Raw genomic sequence first — 25,063 nt, forward strand, 5'->3', positions numbered from 1 at the left:
GAAAAAAAATAGGCTGACTTCTTCCACCAGTTTAATCTGTTAAACCCAGATGACTTTTGTGTTTCATTTATTTGCTGCGGGAGACTTTAGAGCAACCTTTTGCAGATGAACATAATCATTCTTCTACATGAATCCAAAGCTGGCTTTCAGGAGGTTTATTTTGGTATTGCTGACACCAAAATGCCATAAACTCTGTGTAAAAATAAAGACAATGACGGGACCTGCCCTTCCACACCCTGTAATGCTTGGCTGGCTACCGGACATTGTTCTGCGCATCATTTTATTGTGCGAGTGAGGTTTAGTGACATCAAAGAGAGAAAGCAGCAGAATTGTTTTTTCCACATGCTGCATTATGGAGCTTTCCCTTTTCTCCTTTCAGAGCGTTTTCAGCAGTGGAACTAGTCACATGCTGTAATGTTTAGTAGAGAAGGGTAGATATTTAATAGGATTTAGAAGCTGGCTGGTGCTTCCTAGTAAAAGAGAATGGATTGCTGAACACACCCCTGACTCCTGAACAATAGTCTCTGTGTAGCAGAGTCGGGAAAGCAGCAAGGATTTTGCTGCTAATGAAAATCACCAGCTATACGCAGCATGAACAAAATCACCTCGTTGCTTTGTCATCTTTCTCATTTGCATTCGTTCTGGACTAAGTCATGTTCGCGCATGTAAAAGCTTTGGCATAATCTCATCATTTTTGATGGTGAAGTCACTCCGCAGATTACTTTGTGCCATAAAATAATCATAACAAGTACCTCCTACTTGGCATCAAAACCATCGGCTGCAGTCATTCCTTCTGTTAAACTGTCTGCAAGATTGAAGTAAAAATGCAGATTACTTCTTTTTTTCAGTTCACCTGTTGTTTCTAAGCACTGGACCTATGTGTATCGTGTTCTCTGCATAAGATGTGTGTAAGTTTGACTTCCTGCAGGTTTTATTCTAGGCTGTTGCTTGCCTCTGCACGTGTGTGTTATGGACTTCGGTCTTCTACAGTAAACTATTTTTTTTTTTTTTTCATTTTCATCAACTCCTGTTTTCAGTCCTGACCCCTTATCTGCAGCTGGAGAAAAGCAGCATCCACTGTTGAGTTTTATTGCCTTACTACTAAAGGGGAGATAGTCATAGGACACCTGCCTGTTAAGAGAAACTCACTTTATTTCCTTTTCTCTACAGACACTTAATAGTTCTCCTCCTGACTGGGTGATCCTTCCTCCTTCCATCCTTTTCTTCCCTGTTGATGGATTCCACTGTATTTTAATTTAAACTCTCTGTGCCTGCCTGTGTGTGCTTATGCATTGTTCTCTCTGGGCTTCTTACTGCCGCCCATACTAACATAGCGTGTACCGGGACCGTATGGAAAGACCATCGGTTTGTGTTTATCCAAGCAGATGTTTCTCTCCTCAGCTGATGCAGTTCACATACACAGTGGTGCTTTTTTCCCCTCTGGGTTATATTCAGTGTTGCACGGGTTGACCGATTTGTGCTGCCGGGCGGCCCCCTGGAGGGTCCCCGCCGAGGGTCTCGCCCTGCGAGGCTGTCAGGAGCACCCAAAACGCAGCCTCAGCCTCCCTCCCCGGCACGGATTGCAGGCCAGGGCTGCTGGTACTCCCCAGCCTTCCTCTGGACATGCAGCCCTTTGGTTTGGAGAGGAAATTTAAGGACCGGGAACCACCGGCGTTGTTCTTTTCTCAAGGCACCGCTGGGGTGGTGAGCGAAGCAGCTCTGACTTTGTCCTGGCAGATCCACTGCGGGGTTTGTGTACCAACCTCAGGGCCGGGTACAGTGGAGTTATTTTGTACGAGGCTGGGCTCAAGCCTGCTTGAACCAACAAAGGTTAGACCTGTGTTAGAATTATTTCGTGGCCAGTATTGGTTTCCTGTTACTGTAACAAATGGCGAAGATTATTGCAGCGCAGGCGTTTGTGTTGTTTCCTGATAAAATCTTGTTTGATCACCACGTTCTGCTCCCAGTAGCTGATCTGCCATTCTCTCAGGCGTTTTTCTCCATTAAAAACTTTCCAAGCACAGCTGGAATTTGAGAAACGGAATATTACCGGCTGCTTAGCTCCCTATCTTCGCATCTGTGAGAAAACATGCAGTTACATCCTGCGCCCTGAAAACTGACAGTAATGGGAACGTTGCGCTGTGAAAGGCAGCTCTGTTTTCTCTGTGCGTGGTTAACCTGGGTTACGATCTGGGGAATTCTGGGAAGCTGTGGATATTGGCTATCAGCAAAAGCGATGCGCCTGGAGCAGTGCTCAGCTGATCTCTGAGTCAGTGTGTTTAGCAACGCTTGGTGTAGGTTGCGCACTGGCTGCGTTCGTTGCTGTAGTGGAAGATAATCATTTTAAGCTGGGAAAATAACTTTCAGCACGGAAATAAAACAGAAGCAAACCTGCAGGAGACAGAGCTTTTGGAGTTAGGGATCAAAACTCATCCTTAATTTGTCTTGCTTGCGGTATTACAGGTACCTGCAAACATTGATACCGCACAGAGCAAGCTGCCCGGCGCCTGGGTTTGGCCGCCAGGATTTCGGAGCCTCTGACGGCTGGGCTGTCCCAGGGCGGCTACGCACACGCCGAGCGCCCCGCAGCAGTCCTAGACACTCGGTGCCCCTTTCAGCTTCCCTTTTGGGCTCTAATTTCTCTGTTTTCTTCAGTAGCATTTCAGCTCCTCCCGGAGCGTCGCCGTTTATCTGATGGGGTGCGGAGGCCTTTGCCGCCCGGGGGCTGGCAGCAGCGGGGGCACGCTCAAAGTCCTTTTACCTGCGCTGGGCTGGCAGCAGCGCGCGCGCCAAACGTATTTGCCCTTCGGTTTGAAACGGATTCAAGGTCAGTTTGTTGAAAATGTGGTTTGACCGGTATGGAAGGGAGCAGATCGTCTTCAAGCTGTTTTTAGAAAACAGGCAGCCGCACAGGTAACCTGTGCCACAGCAGGAGTCGGTGCTGCGGTCGTGCCAAGGGACTGGGGCAGATAACGCTTTCCGGCACGCGGGAGCAGCAGAGGGGTCATGGGGGCCCACGTTTCTCTCAGCCGGCTCCTGCAGCCCTGCATTTTCCAGGGCATTTATTAAGACAAACTCTCCATTATTCTGGCACAGCCCTGTTGAGTTCAGTCAGCGGAGCTGAGCGTGTGACAGAGGGCGGATGGCGTATGCAGTCCCCCTCTCGCTCTCCCGCACTGGGGATGCAGCGACTCGCGCTCTCACCTGTCAGCAAGTTGACTGCGTTTTTGTCGGGATTTTTTCTCACCGAATTAGTAGAGGAAGGAGTGCCTCTGCTCAAGCAGGGAAGAGGCTAGATGCCTGCTGCTGATCGCGTCCGGCCCTGGTTTATGTGAATTTCAGTGTACAAACTCTAGTTTATTTACTAAACTCCTAAACAAAGTCAGTCCTTGCTTTATCACAGTCACAGAGCTGGGGTTTGCGAGCCGCTGTACGCTAGTAGTATTGTCGTGAGGGTTTCCGCATAAAGGAAATTTCCTTCCCAGTGTTGCTTCAAGATAAGTTGGATTCTCTATTATCAATACTGCTGTTAGAGCGGCTTCCGTTTTCCTGCTGTGCATGTTTTGCATGTTGCGCATTTCTCTTTACCCTTGGGGAGCAAATGTTTTCGCAAGCTGTAGGACACTTGGAGCTCCACCCATATCCTCTAGTTTTAATTAATCTTCAAAATCTAAAACTGGGTTTTTGAAAGTATGAGGGACATTTGTCAAAACGATCACATGAGATTCATAAATAGTGCTTCAGGGCCCATCGCTGATGTTAAATCCCCCGTGTTGTCACTCCTGGACGCACCTGGCCCTTAGCGTGTAGGTTTTCACACAGCACTGCACGTTAAAAAGAGTCATAGTTGTGCGATGAGCCAAATTGTTGGAGCTGTAAGTACCGCTTTTCTGAACGCATGTTTCTTTCTCTGAAACGTATAACCAAAATACATTGGTTTTAATCCTGTGTGTGTTTTAACCTGAAACCCCAGAGCAGAAAAATAGAGTTTATCAGTTTGGAAGGGCTGGTAAAAGCGTTGCAAAAACCTGCAGTCGTTGTGAAACACCATGTAGAAATAATCAGGAGAGGTTTTAACATGACCAACCCCAGCCACGCAACTTTCCAAACGGGCTTGTTTTGCTTTCCCACGTTGTGGGAGCACAAGAGGAGTTAAGCGATGCGGCGCTAAGAACGGCTGTGCCTTCTCCCTGCTGGTATTTCCATCGCTAACAGTGCCACCAGGGAATGAGCGGGCTGCGCTCTGCCTGTGCCAAGTGCGTGATAAAGAGTGGCCTTCCTGGGTGAGCGGCCCAGTTAGGAGACTGAAAGAGCTACTGTGTCTCTCCGGTGGCGTTTTTCTGAGATAAGTTGCCGGTTGTCCCCAAAAGCTGGCAGCGAGCAGGTGGGGGCCTGGCTCTTGCGCGGTGCCGCAGGGTTTTCCCACGGGGCGGGAGGCAGCACGCGGGCAGCCAGGGGTCTGTCTCGCTGCTTGTGGCCCTTCTTGCTGTGAATCAGAGGAGAGGAGGAGGGACGGGAAGAAAACAAAAAAGCTGTTAAAGTCTACAGCAATGAAGTTGCTCGAGCGCACGTGAAGAGCTGACGGTCGTCTCGACGTGTGGAGTTAGCACTGAAACCATCGGGGCTGTGGTCTCAGTAGAGATTTTCACGCTCTTTTTGTCTAGTGGGGTGAGCGGGGAGGAGGACGGCGCCGCAGAGGATGGGTGGGGATCAGGTGAGAGGAGCGAAGGCGAGAGCGAGCGCAGGGCGGGTGCGGAGGTGAGGAGCCGGAGAAACCAGGCGAACCCTTCAACCTCTCGCCGTAAACAGGAAATCGAGGACCACAGAGAGCGAGGCAGAGGAAACGGGAAGGCAGAAGGGGAGAGGCGGCGACTGCATTTGAAGTAGACTGAAGAAAACACGTATAACGACACCGAGCATCGGCTCCCAAAGCCCAGAGGGCCTCCGGCTAGACAGGGAGAGCCTGTAGGCTGTGTTCCCGTCCTCTCCCTCACTGATAAGTCGGTGTGCTTAAGGATGCTGAGGCAGCGTGGAGGAAGAGGAGCCACCGGCATGTTTTTTCCCTGAATCCCTACTGCCTGAAGAAGGCACTTTCGTGTCCTGTTTTAGGGTCAGCAGTTGTGCTGGGCTGGGGAAGCCTTTTTGGGAGAGTGACCCCTGCGTCGTGTGGGTGCCATCTGCAGGAGGGACCCTTCTTCCCCCTCCTGAAGGGGCTGCCCGGGGCCGGCTGATCTGTTGACTTCCTTTGACTTGCTTTCAACAACAGAAGATCCTAAGCTAGTGTCAATTAATACAACCGCACCAAAGTGTTCACAACCTGACTTGGCGTGTCACTGTATTTCCCACATCGTGTCTTTTATCTGCTCAAAATTAGGCTCTGACCCTTCATCTTCCTTATTAAAACCACATGGATGTCCTTTTCTCACTCATTACTTTTATTGTGATCCCAAATGGGCAGGGTTGTTGATAACCATAACTTTTAACCAACACTTTTTTTTTTTTCCTAAATGGATGGCTTCACGATGATATTTGATAGGGTTCTTTTGTTTTACATAATATTTTCTGTATCCAACTCTATTTTTAGGATCCTGTATATCCCTGTTTCTCTTCAGAATTAATGTAACCACAAGGATCTCTGAATGTTGTGCTTCTGTATAGAGATTACAGTGATTAAGCAAACCGACTTGCTGAGCTGTTTTGGGGCTTGTTCAAGCTGGTAAAGGGAGATGTGGCAATTTCTCTTGGAATTTACTTTAAAAATCACCAACTATTGCAAGGTGTTTCTTCGGTGACTCATTTTAAAAAAAAAAAAATACTTCAACTGAAAGCATGGATTACTAGACAAGCACATATGCAGATACAGCATTCCCAGGAACTTGCTATAAATAGTTCATAAAATATGTTATTTGAGGTTAGCAGACACTATATTTAAATCACTACTTGGATAGACAGCTATTTCCGCTATGTTTTCCAGATATGTTGGGTTTTTAAGTCTTCGGTCCGTGATTGACCAAGCTATGTTGTTACACCACCGGTACGAATCGCCACATGGTTAGGAGGCGCCGCCGCGTTTGGCTGCAAAGGCAATATTTATTTTTCTACTGTTGCCTTGCTGGGGCAAGGTTTGGGCTTCCTAACGGACTGGCCGTTCTCCCTCTCGCACAGTGCTTATTGGGGACGCACAGAGCAGCCCCGCGCCGCTGAGGCTGTGATGTTGTGGCAGGAAAGGGCACGCGCATCGCACGGCGCTGGCGGAGCGGGGGGCAGAGCGGGGGGCACAGGCTGCCGCTTGGGAGAAACTGCAGTCGGCTCCTCTGGGGGTACGGGAAGGCAAGCCGCCGTTATTGCTGATGTCCTGCTCGCTTCCTATAATCTGAGCAATCCTCTGCTTCATACAGAGCGGGGACAAACAAGAGTAATGCAAACTCTCAATTCACCGAACGCGTATTGCTGTTTTATCACAAAATCCCCCTCCTGCATCTCTTCAAGCTCCATTTTTTAATTTCGCACCTTGTAGGTAGGTAAAAGCTGTTACAAATGGGACAGTTTCAGTGCATTTAGCTGTGGTCGCGTCCTGCCACGTGGTCGGGTAGCAACAATAAATTCAGAAATACATGGGAGGAACTGAAATCTTAGGGTGGGGTTTATGTAATTGGGCAAACCGCCACTGGAGTGCTGGTCTGCTCTCCCACTCCTTGTCAGAGTCCTCCTCCTTGCCACCATTAGACTATGTGATTTCTTGCTGTCTTTTTGTCTTTTACTTGTTTCCCAGCTTTCTATCCTCTGCAGCCTCGGCTTCTTTGTCATTCCTCGTCACCAAGATCAGGCTTTTGCTGCTGTCCCCAACGTCCTGCAGGCGCAGAGGCTGTAACTGGTTATGAACGTGCTGGGTTCATGCCCCCACCATGCTGCGCTGCCAGGAAGGGGGCACGTCCTTCCTTTTGAAGGACAGCATCCCCCGAAACCCTGGGTAGTCAGATAGAAACTCGGCGTTGTTCTGCACCCTCACGAACGTTTTCTGTGTTTCAAGCAATGTACTCGGGGTTTTCAGAGCCGGACACGTTACATTTCGGTTTAGGATTTACCAGTCTTCGTGTCCTGTTTCTGAACACGCCAACAACTTTAAAGAGACCGATGGGAGGTTCAGATGCTCAGCTGCTTGGAAAAGCAGACCGCTTTCATTCGTATGCCTAATTATGGACTTTGGAGTCCAAGTTTGAGCACCTGTGTTTTGACAAATTTGGTCTGTAGTAGTTCCCAGCTCAGTGAAATGACTTTTTGCTAACAAGAAAGGGTTTCATCCAAAGCCCTTGGCAAAAGGATTTAACCACAAAGATGTATAATATTTTCTGTCTGAGAGTTCCCGGCTTGGCAGATAGCTGTTCAGGAGTTTCTGAATTAACGTGGACTGCAGTGAGCCTGTGCATTAAGAGAGCTCTCATAGCCAATGTTTTCGTGTATAAACAGTTGTGAAAGACTCTGGGAAGGGAAGGTGGAAAGAACCTGTTTTTCTATGGCTTTAAATAAATGCAAGTCTACTCCAAACACGCAGTTATGGAAAAGTTCATCTTGACATTGTGTAAATACAGTTACAAATGTTGAATCTGCAAATAAATACTGTAATGGAAAGGGAAAAACGTAAATGGGAAGCTTTGGTCTCTGCTCTCTTTTGTACCTATCTGAATCCAAAGTGACTTCTGGTGTTTCACGGAATCTGTTGCAGATTTGTGTGCGTATTCAACAGCAGAAGTTGGCCTGTTCTTCCAGTAGTGGAACATAACTCCTGATTAAATTACTGGGCACTTTGATCAGTCAAAAGGGGCTTTTACGTTGTAGCTCTACGACGGACCTCTTTACGCCTTGAGAAGGCTGCTTATCTGAGCAGCAAGTCTGCAATATATAGTTCAGATTTATTCCATAGGTAGTAACTCAGTTAAATTCCCACTGACGTTACGGAGTGTTATAAAATAGGAAGGTGGATTTTCAGTGGAGATTCTCTATTTCTTCAATGATTCTGCTAAGAAGACAAGCCGTACCTTTAATGTAATATTAGGCGTGTTCAAACATCACATTTTCACGTAGGTACATGAGCTGTGATTTATTTTGAGTAACATTGTGTTGTTTTCCTAACAGATGAACGTGAGGCAGTTCAGAAGAAGACTTTCACGAAGTGGGTTAATTCCCACTTGGCACGTGTATCGTGCAGAATTACAGACCTGTACACTGACCTTCGCGATGGAAGGATGCTCATCAAACTTCTGGAAGTTCTTTCAGGAGAGAGACTTGTAAGTGTTTATTAATATTCATTGTTGGGTTTTTGTTTTGGTTTTGGGTCCTTTTTTGGTGAATCCTTGTCTCAGTTGAAGTACATTAAAACTGAGCACTGAGGGTTCAGCACTGCAAATGTATTTTTACGTGTTAAAAAAAAAAATCATCTGTCGCTTCAGCTGGATCCAGACACCATTAAAATATCTTCCTGTTGGTTTCAGTAGGAATCAAAGAAAGTGTCCTTCACAGGTTCCTTGCTGGTGAGATGCTGAGTGCTTCCAGCAGCATACTCCCTGCTCCTGTATCTGACAGATGCAGAATACTAGATGTTCTCCAGCCCCTTAGACTGGCTCAGTAATGGTGAATTAGACGTGCTGAGGAACGTTCCCGGGCCCTGTGGCCAGCTGGCCTGATCCTGTGCTAGTAAACACAGCCGCGGGATGCAGGTGGCTGTGAAACATCCCTTCTCCCTTCCCTGCAGCATGCCGGGGGTCGCGGAGGACAGCTGGTTGGAGAGGGCCAAGTCCACCCTAGGAAGCGTTGCAGCAGTTTCAGCCATGGTGTTAATTGCACCTCCCTGCTCATGAACGCTCCTGAGTGCGCTTGATTTTGCTAGTGTAGATAAGGCTTGGATTTTCTTTGGTTAGACGAATATCTAAAATGGATTTAAATGAATGGGGCAAATTCTTTATGCTGAGAGAACCCCCTTGATACCAGCACAAGGGAGTGGTGATTAAGATCCCTGGGGTGAAAAATGCTGCTGCGTGACAGGAAAACTGGGTGTCAAGAAATGGCTGGGTATCATTTTTTCTTCGGTTCCTTAAATGATGGCTATGCTCTTAACTACCTAATTTAAAGCAATCTTTTCAAAGAAACACGGGTCTTTAGCTAAGACCTAAGGCTACATGAGGATGCGACTGTGTAATCGCTTGTCATCAAGCACTCCTATTAATGGAAGCTCCATGGCTTAAGACTCTGGTTAATGAATTGAACATATGGCCCGCAGTGTAGTGTCTGTGCAGGAAGGCGAGAGAGGGAGCTTTCTAAAAGCATCTGTGAGGGAGGGAAGCTGATGTGCGTAGAAGTGCCCTGTGTAGATGAAGGCATTGTGTCCATGGAGGTAACTAATCTCAATGTTTTTAAGCTACAGTTTTGCTAAAAACATGTTTCTATCTATACCAAGTCATTTACTTCAGTGAGGTATTAGGTTGGACGTGTTCACTGCAAGGAGCAGATGTTATTCATACAGGAATGTCGGAGGCCGACATGCCCCATTACTTGAGGATTCAGACAGCGACCGTACCACCTCTGTTTAAATCTTCATATCTGCCTGCCAAGATTTGACTTTCGGTATCAAATAGCAGTGGTGAAGCTCAGACCAGTCGTGTGACTCTTGCTGCGTGATTCATCTACATTTTTCACTCCAGGTCTTGAAAAATGCAAACAGGGCTTACACAGCTGTTTGGGTGGGGAGGGTGCAGGAGCCACCCGGTGAGACTCCTGGATCTGCACTTGCATCATCGTTTGCTTATTGCATTGGCAGCTGCCTGCACCACCACAATTTTTTTGTAGCTTCGTTATCTCAGGATGGAGGACAGCAGTCTCTGTTTGAACAGTACATTCCACCACACCTTCCTCTGCAAACAAGAATACAGATAACGCAATGCACTAAACCTTGAGACAATTACACACCCCAAAAATATTCCAGGAGGATCAGCACGTAGCATCCACTTGCTGATGTTCTCCAGCCTTTTGGAATTTATTTTAGCTGGTATTGGTTAGGTTCTGACACCTCCATGACACCCTAGCAGAAAGCCAAAGGCAGTATCTTATGCAGAAAGCTTGAAATCAAGACAAGAAACATCAAAGGGTAAGAAAGCAATAAACAAATGCAGAAACTAGGGTAGATAATTATTTTATTATGGTGTGTTTACTGATGCAGTAGAACAAACAGGAATTGTTTTCTTACTTTTGAAACTGGATTCAGATTCTGGAGCTGGAGCCTTGTGCCTGTGGAGCACAGTCTGGGATTTAGGATACCACTCAGGAAGGCAGGCCTGCTCTTTGCCCTCTGTAAGAGCTCCAGCCTCATTTGCACAAACCCTGTATTTTTCAAAAGCTGTCGTGATTTTTGATGATGAAACCCCAGAGTCCTTGAAGGTGTGTTGAAGAAACTCAAAACAAGAGCGTCCAATCCCAGAATGGTCAGGGTTGGAAAGGACCTCTGGAGCTCCCCCAGTCCCACCCCCTGCTCAAGCGGGGGCACCTCCAGCAGTGGCACAGGACAGGTCCAGGCGGGTTTGGAATGGCTCCAGAGTGGGAGACTCTCTGGGCAGCTGTGCCGGTGCTCTGCCGCCCTCAGAGGAAAGAAGTTCCTCCTCGTGTTAAGATGGAACTTCCTATATTCAAGTTTGTGCCCGTTCCCTCTTGTCCTGTCACTGGGCACCACTGAAAAAAGACTGTTCCCATCCCCCTGGCACCCTCCCTTTAGGTATTTATAAGCATTGATAAGATTCCCCCCTCAGTCTTCTCTTCTCCAGACTAAAAAGCCCCACGTCCCTCAGCCTTTCCTCGTAAGAGAGGAGTCCCCTCATCATCTTTTCAGCCCTTTGCTGGACCCTCTCCAGCAGTCCCCTGTCCTTCTTGACCCGGGGAGCCCAGAACCAGCCACAGTACTCCAGATGCGGCCTCAGCAGGGCAGAGTAGAGGGGAAGATGACCTCCCTCGACCTGCTGGCCAAGGGCAGTAAGGGCAACGTCTGCGTCTCCCTGCCTTTGCTCAGCTTGATTCCTAATCCTAGTGGTTAGTCCGGACCTTACTACATAAGGTCCTCTGTACAGCACAGTATTTGGAAAGAGATTGATAGCGCGCAATAGTCTCACTGAGCAAAGCGGAAAAGAATCCAGCCAGTATGAAAAGACGGTTGTCATTTTGTTTGCACACACTCTTAACCAGCTTCTCCCAAACGGAAAAATAAAGCTGAGAATTGTTTTCAGCGCAAAATTAAGCAATTAGCTCAGTTTCTTCCCTGACTGTATAAAGGATTAGTACGTGCCTTACAATTCCTGGATGCTCATAGGTCAAACCATTTAAGCGGATTCTCTGTAGTGAGTTCTGTCATGTTTTCTGTTGGAAAAGGGAAGATTTTTGACGTAAAACAAATCTTCCCGATAATACGCGTGTAGAGAGACCGAGTTTAGTTAAACACAATAAATGGTTGCCTCATCACGCTTTCTTTCCCTCTGGTTTAATATCTGGATCTGTGTTAGCCCAGTAAAGGTGAAAGTTGGGCCTCACTATGCCTCATCTTGAGGCTGCGTAGGTGAGCGTGGCAAGCGCGGCCACACCGTGTACAAACCGGACTCGACGCCTCTTCTTGTCTTTTGTTGCAGAACGGTGGGTCAAACTGCATGGCCTGCCGGTGCGGAGGGACACAAAAATTGACCTTCTGTCTTCCCGGGATGCCCCACATTTTTTTTTTTGGCCGGGTGGCACTGTTGTTCTCGTCCATGCAGAAATTTGGAAGTGCCTTCATGGAGCGGTACTAAATGATAGTTTGAAGAGCCCTCTGGCACTGCCGATAAGCTGTTACGGCCCCAACAGGGAATTTCTGAGCCCGAAAGCGCACCTAGTGCTGGAGCGTTAGAGAAATATGTCGGCCCGCTCCTGCTCTACAGAGACCAGTGTCCTGTTCCGGTTTACCGTGTGTGCTCCGCTGCTTCACGTACAGTCATTGCGTTTGTGGGAGAGAAAATCCTGCCAATAACCTGAAGGTTACGATTCCCAGAGTCTTAATCGGAGAGTATGTCGTCATACAGAGCGTGGGTGGGAGCAAGCGGTCTCAGGAACTAAATAAAACATCTATTGTGCGTGGTATTAACTCTGTCACCGTGGTGCTGGAGCTTCAGAGAGCAGAAAAAGTGCTTTTGAAGCCATTTTCTGCTGAGTAACTTGAGGGATTAGAGGCAGTGGCGTTACCGCTTAGGTAAGTGAGAAGGGCTGCGCTAAGGCGGAGGGGTCGGAGTTGGGTTGGCGGCTCCTGCTGAGAAATGGCCACACTCACAGTCGTTCCTGTGTTTTGGGAACATCATCGTAGAAGCGAGCACACCTTGTGAAGCTGCTCTCAGGCCCTCAGGCGTGGCGACGGGCTGGAGCAGCTCTGGGGCGCAGCCTGGCCTCCGCCTTCCCCCATGGCTGGGCACTCCCTCTCCCGCCCTGGGAACAGCCTTCCTGCCTCTGTTTTGCAAGGTTAAATTAAACTTGTGGTCCGGCTTATCACACGCCTGGGTGACCGATAGCGGCAGCAGAAGGATGGGTCCTGGAGCGTCCCCGCTGGTTGCGAGGGACCTCTGGTTGGTTTCAGCCAACGTGTAACCTCACTCCTGCTCCCGCTCGTGCTGTGGCTCTTCACCCTATACTGGCAGCGTTTGGGGCCTATGGTACGTGCGTAGGGTGTACACGCAATCTGTACACCCAAAAGCAGTGGCAGGTTCCTGGAAATTTTCACGCTTGCTGGGAGTGGCAGGTTGACTTTCTCTGCATCGTTAGCTGGCCTCTGGAGGAGAACGGTGCTGACTGAAAGCTGAAGTGAAACCAGGGACCCCTGGGGTTTACGTGTCCTGAAGGGCATCTTTCTAGCGAGCGTTTCGTCTTTATGACACGTTGTTATACACGCTGCTGTTTCTAGGGACCATAATACGGCTCCAACTGAAAGTCTTCCACTTGAATGCGGTCCGAGGCGAGAATTTCGCCTGAGCTGTTTCCATGGCCGGTTAATTACGTTCACTGCAGAAAACAAGGAAATTATGTCAATTAGTAGTTTGGCTGAGTACCTTCGGTGACATCTGAGTGAGCAGCGAACAGACTATTCGGCTGTAATCCTTATCTGCAGAACAAAGTCGCTTTAATTTTATTCAGTTTTACAGCAGATTTCTACGTGCAGTTAGTATATTCATGACTTTTTTCATTCACACTGGGCCTTCATAAAATTGTGTTACACTGGTGCGGCTGATTATTTTTTGTTACTGCTTTTACTTTCTTTTTCTATGAAGAAATTGCTTGGAATAAATCCCTTCTGTTATTTTCATACTATTTATCCTACTTCAACTGACCAATAAAAAGCAATGACATTTCTACCTGGAGGAATTTTATTGGGTAACGGACGGTCCAAGCGTGAGTTGCCTTTTTTTGGAGAGCGTGTCTTTGCGTTTACAGATACTCTCTGGAGCGTTCATTACCAACTCCTTCTATTGCGCGTGTATGCCAGTTTGTTTCATAGCTTTATCTTTGCAGAATCTTCTTTTTAAGCGTGGAAGAACTTGTACTGGAGGAAAAAAAAGCATTTGGGGAAAATGTAACAGGTGTGGCGCGAACCTAACAATCATTTACCTTCCAGCTAGTGAATGAATACATTCGAAAAAGCAAAGGAAGTAAGCAGGTCAAGTCCTTTGAAGGGCAAACGAAACCGGCGCCCAGTGTGTGTGGCTCAGGTCTAGGACGTTGGCATTTCTACCACGGGTCTGACACGTGCTGCCATTATCCTTATGTAAACGCACTGTAAGATGTGAGGGGCGGTTTTGTCCCTATAATTTGAAGCACAAATGCGTACAGTATTGCTGGCTGGGAGCAGACAACGTAGTGGCTCGCCTGCCTGGACCGAGGAGTTAGCGAGCCCTTCTTTTTAACTTTCACCTACAGTAATACGCGGTTTTTCTTCTCCCTTTTACCTTCTAGCCGAAGCCAACTAAGGGAAGGATGCGTATCCATTGCTTGGAGAATGTCGATAAAGCCCTCCAGTTCCTGAAAGAGCAAAGAGTGCACCTGGAAAACATGGGATCTCATGATATTGTGGATGGGAATCACAGGCTGACGCTTGGCCTTATTTGGACTATTATCCTGAGATTCCAGGTAAAGAGGTGGACGTACACAGATATGCACGTGTTTGAGTTTTCCATACTTGTTTGTAGTATACTCCATTGCGCTTTTTGAGAGTGGAGTGCTCCCAGGTCCTCCGAGATGATGGGAGTGAAAAGTGCTCAGCATCTGGCAGGATGTGCTCCAGAGCTAAAGGGGAGAGGATAAATCAGTTTTCATGGTGCTGCTGACCTGTAGTGGCAGCCAACGGCAGTTTCCTGTGTGGAGCGTCGTATGGTTTTATTTTTAAATTACTGAGAAATACGAAGCTCCAGTCATAGACCTGTAGACTCTGGTAGACGTAGGAGAAAATGCTGCCCTCAGCTGCTGTTCGGCTCCGGGGTGATTATCGTTAACCTGGCTGACTTTGCACTGAAGCGGATGAAGGGTGCCCACAGGAATTGTTTTAGTGTCCCAGTTACAGGCTGAGATTTCTTCTTTTCCGGCAAGTTGCACATTGGTCTTTGCCCTCAGTTGAAAAAGGCTGGAAAGTCTTTTTGCAGAAAGGATGATAAATGTGTATAATAAATATATAATTTATAATAAATAGCATAGGAATAAATATTTAATAAATTTAACATTTTCTTAAAGTTCGTGTTGCTCAGTGTTTTCCTAATATGAAAGTGTCCGCCTAACTTTCAGTGACAGCAGTGGAACTTCGCTGAAGTTACAATACTCTTTTTAAAAAGCACTGAACTATATCCATAAAATGAGATATATTTGTCCATATGAAGTAAAAAGTGGTTATCCATCCCCCCCCCTTTTTTTTTTTTTCCCCCCTCTTTTTAAAAACTGGATAACAGCCTAGAATCTGGAATACATAGTTGTGAAGCTGCTAAGGGCAAGCACTATTTTCTCCAAGCTTGAGGTCCCACAGTGTCTTTGCTCCGATGAAACTCCTGGTTAGCTTTTGCCTGTGCATCCCCTCACAAGGACCTCTTCCTGCTGCACCCCCTTGGCTCCTGGAGACACCTTGCAGCGTGACGCCCTAAAGCTCTATAGGGCAGGGTTTGCCTTGACAGTTGGAAAGACGTTTTCTGGTGAAGTTTAAACTGTTTTGTCAATGGACTGAGCAGAGAGTAATCCTACAGTAAAATAAGGGCAGATGAAGCTTTCTTTTGACATGAGTGCTCTTAAATGAGGATAGCATTCACCTAGTTCCGCTCTGCCTGTCAGCGTAGATTTCCTTTCTTACTTATATTCTGATATAATTTCTTTCATCTTTTCAAAAAAAAAAGCAAAAAAATGTGGTTTTCTAGGAGAAATATTTAAAATATCTATGTTCATTTTAGATCCAAGATATCAGTGTTGAAACTGAGGACAACAAGGAGAAGAAATCTGCTAAAGATGCTTTGCTTTTGTGGTGCCAGATGAAGACAGCTGGGTGAGTGTGGATTAAGCGATTATCTCTAAAGCTCTTGCAGCATTTTGAGTTTTCATTGAAATAATTTTAAATGGGCAAACACATATCTCTCCTTAAGTGGATTCAACCAAGAGAAGTGAATTGATGTTTACGAGTCAGAAAATTCTGAATTTACTATATTAATATTGTGTGAATAAACATCCCATCTGATAATCCATGAATATATAGCAATATGCTGACTCTTTTTCACCCTATTCTGAAGAAATAATGATGCTTCAGATGTTTGCCACCAACTTTTCCCTCTTTCCATATATATGGGAATATTTCCAAAATGTCTTTCTCTGACGGTAACCTTCTTGCATAATTAAATACCCATTTGTAGTGATTCCGTATGTTTCCCCCGTGAAACGTGGATGTTCCTGTGATGACTTGGGGCACTTCAGCATTATTCTGGTGGTACTCCATCTTCTCCTTCCAAGAACTCTTATGAAAGTGGTTTATGAGAAGCGTGAAATTTTTGGAGGCTTGCAAAATACCTAGATCACCAAACAAATTAATTTTGCATCTCTGTACCCATGGGGCACAAAGGGGGCTATCATATGTGCTTTGTTTAAAAATCAGACAGTGAGTAGGGTCAGTCCTTGAAGATGCCCTGGGATAGCAGACAATTTCAAGGAAAACTTAATGTATCGCTGCTCCCACGGCACTGGCAGCCATCAGAAAAGGTTTTACTCCTCTCTGCTCCTCCAGCTGTTCCCGCTCTTCTCCTGAATTTGATATTTTGAGTACCTGAAAATAATTCTTTGCCAGCAACTAAATTAGGAGCAGGCCTTAGACTTGCAGGGATTGGAAACCTCACAGGCTGCGGGTTGGGAAGCAAGTTATAAAATAGTAGCTTCGAGTGATTACTTCAAAGTTCATTTAAAGCCTTTCTCTGGAACGCGTATAAATTCTGCGGGGTTTATAAGGGTAAATGGGATGTGCTTGCTTCTAGTGTCAGTCTCTGATTAGAAAGCAGTCGTGATGATAGATTGTCCGCCTTGGGATGGTAATATCCCACCCTTAGGTTTACAACAAATGTGTGACTCCTGCAACCAGCTTTTAGTGACAGAGTGTGGAGAGCTGCAGCAGGGATGCTATATTGATTGCACTCTGGTTGTTTTTTTTTTGTTCCGTCAGTTACCCCAATGTCAACATTCACAACTTCACGACAAGCTGGAGGGACGGGATGGCTTTCAATGCACTAATACATAAGCACAGGTATGTGTGGGTAAATATCTGTATGGATTTTGAAAGTTTGGACTGTTGCAGTGTGCACTGGGTTTTGCTGTTACCTTGCAGCTTGATTTTAAAATCTGGAGGAAGTTGAAGGATGCCGTCCTGTGCAACTGCTGTAGGTGCTCCTGCTCTGGCGGGGGGGGGGTTGGACCAGATGATCTCCAGAGGTCCCTTCCAACCCTGACCATGCTGGGATTCTGTAATTGCTGAGAGTTTTGCAGCAAGTTGCTTGGCTTTAGAGCTTTACAGCTCTTGTGATCACTGTGAGCTCATTTGGGCAACAGCTTCCCGCGTCACAAGTCAAAACTGGTTGCACGTGGTTTCAAGAGAATAAATTATACATGTGATTGTGTTGGTTTGTGACTGACCAGGTTGAAAGAAAAGGTTTTGTACCTTATTGAGTAACGAATGATCAGGTCTGGTCACCTAGAATTTGGGGGCAGGAGGGGGACATGGCACATAGCAGGACCCTGGAGGGGAAAGAAATCCCTGCGCAGGGATGGCAGAATCTGGTGCTAGACTTTGACATGGCTGGGGATGCGGCTCATCGACAGGCTCAGGTGAAGCTATTGGGACAGCTTGCAGATGTACGTGGGCACGAGGAGAGACTGCGTGACCACAACTTTGTTCCTTTCTGTTCCAGGTCACCTTTATCCCTGGTAAACTGTCCTCTGGTTTTAGCCACGGGTTAGGTTCTGCCGTGGCATGTGCTCGGCATTGCTTCATTCCTTCAACGCTGCCGTTGAAATGCACAGGGCTACTGGGCAAGCAAAACCTTGGCAGCAGGAGGGGCCAGGTTTTCTGAGGATGGCAGATTTTAGTTCGTTTGAGGGAGGCTGCACTGTGCTTTGGGAAATCTAAAGAATTTTCTGTCCTGTCTAGGCCTGATCTGATTGATTTTGACAAGCTGAAGAAATCAAATGCACACTACAATCTGCAGAATGCTTTTAACCTTGCAGAGCAACACCTTGGTCTCACTAAGCTCCTGGACCCCGAGGGTAAGAATTCCTGCAGTTCCAGCACTTCACAGCTCTTTCTGGGCTCTTTTCTGTCACCCCTCCTTGTCCAAGGGCACGGCTTTGTGATAGCTTTCTGGGAAGGAGAAGCTGGATGCTGCTGACTCACCTGGTGATACAGCTAGAGAGGGAAGGGGAGAATGCAAGGTGTCTCCTGCAGAGGACTGAGCAGCAGGAGCACAAGAGCCCTTAATCCTGTGTTTATTTTCCCCCATCTGACAAGATCACTGGACTGGCCGTGCAGACATAAAATCATTCTAGTTTGTGGCATCCTTCTGACCTGCTCTGAGAAACCCCTTCTGTGAGCTGGAAGATGAATGCTGTGGATTTCAGCAAATATTTAGCAGCTTCTTTTGCAGACCGTCATTGAGTTTTAGCCCGTGCTTTCATGGGAGTGTTCATGCTTATGCATATTGGAAGGCATGCTCACAAACTTTCTTGTCACAGGGCAAACGGAGGCTATGTGTTTGGGCGAGTTCCTTCTTGCTTAGTTTTTAGTGCCTCAGAAGTGCCGCAGGAAAGGAAATAATTTGTTTTCCATCTGTATCTCTCAGAAGGTTTGCCTTGACAGACATACTATTACGTTTGAATTTCTCTCTCCAAATGCTGATACAGCCTCAAAGTTCTCAATTAACAGTAGTTCTGTCAAATCACACAGACACCGGAGATGGTATTTGGCCGTGCACAAGCTGTGGCAAAGTCTGCAACGTGACTCGAAGGCCCAAAGGCCCCTAGCCCACAGACCTGTGCTTTAACCACAGTCCACACTAAGACAGAGAGATAAAGGAGCACTTCTTAGTGACGGAGTTCAATACTGTATGACCCCAAGTAATCCAGAAGCAGTCCAAGGTCGCCGAACTTATTTCTGTTCAGGCCATAAATCTTAGGACCTGAACTGCCACTGAACCCATCTCTCCCTCTCTTAAACACATCCTTGTTGCATTATTTGCTTTGTTGTTTTAACCCGTGCACCCCCAATGTGCTAAGGCGACTCTTGTTTGGTTTGCAGATATCAGCGTTGATCATCCCGATGAAAAGTCAATCATCACCTACGTGGTGACGTATTACCACTACTTCTCCAAGATGAAAGCTTTAGCTGTTGAAGGCAAACGTATCGGAAAGGTTTGCAAGTTTAAATGATACATTATTATAAAGCAGTTGAAATCTTTCTGTTTGTTTTGGTTTTGTTTCTTTTTTTTTTTCCTCTTGGGTGTTAGTTTTTTAAGAGTCCACCGTATGGTAGTTTTTAGTTTTGATTTTGAATGTGTTTTGGATGTTAAATATTCCCGTATGACTGTGAGGAGTAGTTAATTTACAGCTGCCTCAGATTAGAAAACGTTTGGCTGGTGTTTTATTTTTGCTCATTAATTTTGCATCATCGCTGCTTTTCCTTTCTCATTAACTGCTCCTCGTGCTCTGGGTCCTCTCTCTCTTCTGGAGCCCAGAGAAGTCCCTCATTTGAAAACTGTGCAGTCGTGCTCCGTCCTTTGGCGAAGTTGCCCCCTGTGTTTACAGCTGGCAGACCGAACGTGAATCCTTTTGTAAGCATCAGCTCTGCCCCTCTAGTGCCGTAGGACCATGGGAATTCACTGCTGAAAAATGCAAAGCCCTCATTCCTCAGAGATGCCAGCCCCGGTGGCGCTCAGGAGCGAGTGGTCTGATTCAGAAGTCAAGTCTTTGAACAGTTTCTTCAATGTAGCTGGTTGGATTTAACTGACTGAAGAGCGCTGCCCTTGTTACTCACGTTATGTTGTGCTGCTTGTTGCAGGTGCTTGACAATGCCATTGAAACGGAGAAAATGATTGAAAAATACGAATCCCTGGCTTCTGACCTTCTTGAGTGGATTGAGCAAACCATTATCATCCTCAACAATCGCAAATTTGCCAACTCGCTAGTTGGTGTGCAACAGCAGCTACAGGCGTTCAACACTTACCGCACAGTAGAGAAACCACCAAAGTAATCTTAATCTTAGCTTAAAACAATAGCGGTCTTGTTTTGTTTAGTCAATCGTTGATTTTTTTTTTAAAAAACAAACACATCCAAGTAATTTTAATCTTGGCTGAGGAATTTATTTTTCTGAACAAGCCCAAATATCATATTTCTAGTTGGCGGTCATTGTTACTACTCGGAGCCTGTTTGCTTTATGCTATTCAATACGCACATAATAACAACAACAGAACTAATAATAATAAAAAGTGCGTCTTAGTGACCCTGTGCCTGCAGGACCTCAGAGTCCTGGAAGCTGTCGCTTCACTGAGGTGCCTGCCTGACGGTGTGAGTGGTAATAGCGTACTGTGTTAGTGTAGTGATATCGCCAGTCGTGCTTGCTAGCGGTGTGTCGTACCGGTACGCTGCTATTAAAAGAATCTTACTTATCCGAAATCAAGAGGAAGTGTGTCTGGCTTTGTAAATCATATCTATGCTTACTAAAGCTGATAGAACCCAAACTGTGCAACTTATTTTTGGAAAGTTTCTTTTAGCATTACGATATCAGATCTGTTTATTATTTTGTCTAATATAAGTTCTAATGGATGATAATCACAATCCAAAACATTACAGAGTATCCAGACATCTTCTAAAATTGCAGACTATTCCCTAGTGCCTATGGAGTTTGTTTATTTCCCGGGCATACAACTCGGGAAAAGAGTGGGAAGAGTTTATTGACTGCAGTGGGCTTTAAATAAAACTTCCATTTCTTGTGTCAATAGAGTAAACTAGGACAACGCACGTAACAGGATAAAAAAAAAAAAGGCAGTCTTTTGTCCCCCAGGGGGTTTTAAATCTAAACACACAGACAACTGACTTCTGTGAAGTTTCTTTTGCTTCTTGACCCAACTGGTTCCAGGGGATGTGTTGGGCTATTTTCAATCGCTTCCAGCTTTCACACAAGACGAAGGTGTTTATCTGAATGCTCCATTCGTAATGTCAATGTTTTAATGAAGCGCTTTATAATACCTTAGTAGCAATGAAAGCTTTATTGTAACTCAGTTCTTCTGCAAAATTTTGTTTAGATTTACAGAAAAAGGAAACCTGGAAGTGCTGCTTTTTACCATCCAAAGCAAAATGAGAGCCAACAATCAGAAAGTATACATGCCAAGGGAGGGCAAACTCATCTCTGACATTAACAAGGTAAGCTGAGCCAGCTCCTTCTCTGCAACTCAGGATTTTGTTGTTTTTTCAGTCTGCCTGTCAGTATACTGGGAAGAAACACATTTGCTATCTTCAGCCTTGACGTGGGGCGCCATAGGAGGGGGGAGAGGAGGGGTGACCTTTTCTTACAGCTCAGACTCACTAACATGAACCGAGTCCATGAGTATCCTCAGCATCTGTAAGATCTTCTGCACTGGAAAAATGCTCAGTCATTCTAGTTCTGGATCTGGTAGCCCAGCCTTGCTCCTCCGTGGTCCTGGCTATTAGAGTTAATCGACAGAAAGCAGCAACAATATCTAGGTATCGTAGCCCTCCCCATTTGCCACTCAGCCCCCCCTGCCCCCAGCGTGGGAGAGTGAAGGAAGCGCCATGTCCGATCCTGGGGGTTCCCTCTCAGGGTTGATGCAGCTATTTTCCATGCTGGTGCAGCTGGCAGAACAGCAGCAGAGCTGACAAGCTCTCTCAAGGATAACAAACAAAACTGTGAGCTTTCCTCGTTTGTGTTTGATCGTGCTTGGCATTCCCAGAGCAGCTGTTGTGGGTGTCTGTGGCCTCGCTCTGCGTCCTAGAGAGCAGTAAACTGCACGGCTCTCCTGTTTGCACTAAGTCCTTGTGCCTGTGAATGCCTAAAATACTTGGCTTTCAGGCAATTTCACATCTGTTGGGGTTTAGGAGAATCTAGGGTAGGTTGTGTTTAATTGTGGGTACTTTTGTTGTTTGTAAGAAGATCAGGAAGGTGACTAGCTGTCTTTCAACAGGCTTCTAAGACTTTTTATTTTTGTAATATTAATGTAATGCATGTGAATAACTTCTGGCTTTGGGGGGAAAAAAGGACTGGTATGTACCAAAAGTAACCCAATTCTGCAGTTGTTTTCTTTTCCAAAGTGGTTGCAATAAAGAACAACAATTATATGTTGATTTTGGAGGTGAGAGGGCATGACTCTCTAGTTCTCATTTCCTAAAGGAGAAAGAGAGGATCCGCTTATTTGGGAGTAGCGCTCAGAAGATTATTTTTTTTTGACAAGTACACTCTTACACATTCAAACCAGGTTGTTTGCTTAGGCTTTGTTGGAGGCAAAACCCAAATGAACTTGAGAAAATGCATCTGAGGGAAAGGAGTCTGTATACCCCTTACTCGGAAATTGTATGAATGAATCGAGAACAAATTTTAAGTCATGCCCTTAATATTGTTAGCAGGCAAGGTGTAAGGCCAGCCAGTACAAACCAGATTTATTGGCATATAAATAAATAAGCCAGTTTTGTGAAACTTGGCTGTGGTGACTTCAGTCCCTATTTCATGCAAAGATGATGTGATTTATCATAATCCTATAAGAACGTGTTTTTAGAAGAGGCATATTTTCTCTCCCCATCTTCAGGCCTGGGAAAGACTGGAAAAAGCTGAACATGAAAGAGAACTGGCACTGCGAAATGAGCTCATCAGACAGGAGAAACTGGAACAACTTGCACGCAGATTTGATCGCAAGGCAGCTATGAGAGAAACTTGGCTGAGCGAAAATCAACGTCTCGTTTCTCAGGTACTGCTTTCAGAAATTGTCTGTGTGACTAAAATGATTCCCATGAGTAATTATAGGATACAGTTCTTGCAAGGGATTATTTCCCCCCCATGCCTCATATTTTACAGAATCTATGCGTATTTTTATTTGGGGGGGGGGGGGGGGGGGGGGCGTGCAAATGAGTATTTAGTGTATGGGTGTACGTACTGTATGTCCTATCTTTTCTGTATTCGGAATGTTCCAAATCTATCTGTCTGTACTCAGGAGATACTGATGTGGAAATATCTACCCACAGTCAAGATTTTCTTTATCTGAATATTTTGGTTGATTCAGTGGAATTAGCCCAGGTATTTTATTTTGTAATATTAGAGATGAATTTAAAAAAATTCAAAAGCCCCAGCCTAATCCCAATGGCCACCATGATTCTTCCCCCCAGAGGTAGTAAATGATATCTCTGGTTTTATCAGTCATTCTCTGGTTATCGGAGGTATATCTGATTTTATTTAAAAGGACATTTCAGAGCATTTTGAGACCCCGTATTTTCTAACAAGTGTATTCTGCACAATGGGAAATCATGTCAGAGTTTGAGCGATAGAGCTTTTCTCCCCAGTGGCCATTACTGAAGAGGTGTTTCTGTCTTTACAGGATAATTTTGGCTTTGACCTTCCAGCAGTAGAGGCCGCAACAAAGAAGCATGAGGCCATTGAAACAGACATTGCAGCTTATGAAGAACGAGTCCAGGCCGTGGTTGCGGTTGCGAAGGAGCTTGAGACTGAAAACTACCACGATATCAAACGCATTACTGCGAGAAAGGACAACGTTATACGCCTATGGGAGTATCTGCTGGAGCTGCTCAGGGCACGGAGACAGCGGCTGGAGATGAATCTCGGTCTGCAAAAGATTTTCCAGGAAATGCTGTACATTATGGATTGGATGGATGAGATGAAGGTGGGTGTTAGTCATTTGAGAATGTAGACCAAAGATTCTGGAGCGGTGTACGTGTCCGTTTTTGTACATGTTTGAGATTCGGTTTGCCCCTGTGGTTTAATGCACAAACGCAGAAAGTCCACATTCAAAAGCAGTGAACAAATTCCTTATACCTTATGATGATTTTTTAAAAAATAAGAATTAAAAACAAGTAAGGGAAAAGAGTAAGTTCAGTCCTATAAAAAGCTACTTCTCAGCTTCGTGCCTGTCTCATAAGGGCCAGAGGCTTTGGTCACAGTGCTTGGGTAAGGATGATGACTTTGGTGAAAGGGAATTAAATAATCTGTCTTCATCACGATTTACATGGGGAACAAGTCACCTCTTCACCTCTGTGCTTTAAAAAGCATGAATTTCTTCCTGTCTGTTCTCCTGGGATCTGGGAAGGGAAAGGACCATGACTTTGTTCCTGTCCATCAGCCAGCAGAACTTGGAAGCTGTTGGAGGAAAGAAAGATGTGTGTAGCTCAGTGGCAGCTCACAGCACCTGGACTGAGTGCTTTTCATTGGTGGTGCTGAGCTACCTTAGCTTCTCATCATCCCGGACTTCAAACTGCGTTAAAGAGCAGTCAGGTTCTTAATGGTTGCCAGTGATTTTAAAAGTATTGGCTCAAGTTCATATCAGCCGTGTCTCTATACATTTGAAATAGCTCTCGTGAGCCTGGTGTTTCTCTGAACTTAAATCAATGTAACAACAGAGAACGGTGTAATGACTAGCGTCATTAAGAAACAGTTTATGGCCTTCAGTCCATTTCACTTGTCTTTTACGTTTTGATCAGGTGCTTCTGCTGTCTCAAGACTATGGCAAACATTTGTTAGGAGTTGAAGACCTGTTGCAGAAACATGCTCTTGTGGAAGCTGACATTGCTATTCAGGCTGAGAGAGTGAGAGGGGTCAATGCATCTGCTCAGAAGTTTGCCACCGATGGAGAAGGTAACTAGCAGCTAGCACGTCCTTCTGTGTCTTAATTAGATACAAGGTTATCTATAAGCCTCATTAGTTCTGCAAGGCACGTTAGGTTAATTTCAGCACCAGAATAAGAGAATCCAGCTTCATTTATTCCTTCCTTACTCACTGTGTCAATGATTAATTAGTCCAGGTACCTGCTCAAGAATTCGTTGTGTCATTGTGTTTGCATGGGATATCATGCTCCTAACCAGGACCTGCTGTAATTTGTAGTAGTCACCATTAATTCCCCGTTCTGTGTTTCTAATGCAAACAATACAAATTATTGGACCCAGTCTGATACTGTCCCAATTTATGCTAAATAAAAGCAATTTCACTAAACCAGTGTCATTAACTAGAGTAAATGATGTTCATCTTGTGCAGTTGTGTGTATGAAGCTGGTATAAATCTGGAGTAGTGAATTTTGTTACACTGAAACCAGTCATGAATATCTTGAATATCTTTCCTTCCTTTTGGGGTTTTTTGGTTGGTTTTTTTTTTGTTTGTTTGGTTGGGGTATTTTTTGTCTTTATGCAAAAAACATTATTTTGTGATCTGTGTTATTGCATGGTGGAGCTTGAATAGTTCACACCCACTTTCGGAGCCTAAATATGAATTCTTTTACGTAAACTA

General features: G+C 45.6%; 1 protein-coding gene across 5 annotated transcripts in view; it reads left to right on the forward strand.

Moving 5' to 3' along the window:
* SPTBN1 (spectrin beta, non-erythrocytic 1) overlaps nucleotides 1-25,063 on the forward strand; it is a gene marked incomplete at its 5' end in the record, with an annotated part of 137,919 nt that overhangs the window by 73,942 nt on the left and 38,914 nt on the right. For all 5 annotated transcript variants that reach the window (XM_082481193.1, XM_082481196.1, XM_082481195.1 and 2 more), the window contains 11 exons: nucleotides 8,134-8,285; nucleotides 14,002-14,175; nucleotides 15,474-15,565; nucleotides 16,724-16,804; nucleotides 17,705-17,820; nucleotides 18,848-18,960; nucleotides 19,607-19,794; nucleotides 20,850-20,967; nucleotides 22,365-22,523; nucleotides 23,148-23,450; nucleotides 24,265-24,418. In XM_082481193.1, coding sequence (XP_082337319.1) covers nucleotides 8,134-8,285; nucleotides 14,002-14,175; nucleotides 15,474-15,565; nucleotides 16,724-16,804; nucleotides 17,705-17,820; nucleotides 18,848-18,960; nucleotides 19,607-19,794; nucleotides 20,850-20,967; nucleotides 22,365-22,523; nucleotides 23,148-23,450; nucleotides 24,265-24,418 — 1,650 coding nt within the window. The remainder of the gene's footprint in view (nucleotides 1-8,133; nucleotides 8,286-14,001; nucleotides 14,176-15,473; nucleotides 15,566-16,723; nucleotides 16,805-17,704; nucleotides 17,821-18,847; nucleotides 18,961-19,606; nucleotides 19,795-20,849; nucleotides 20,968-22,364; nucleotides 22,524-23,147; nucleotides 23,451-24,264; nucleotides 24,419-25,063) is intronic.

This window comes from Vanellus vanellus, assembly GCF_965231255.1.
Source record: "Vanellus vanellus genome assembly, chromosome: 3".
Lineage (NCBI taxonomy): Eukaryota > Metazoa > Chordata > Aves > Charadriiformes > Charadriidae > Vanellus > Vanellus vanellus.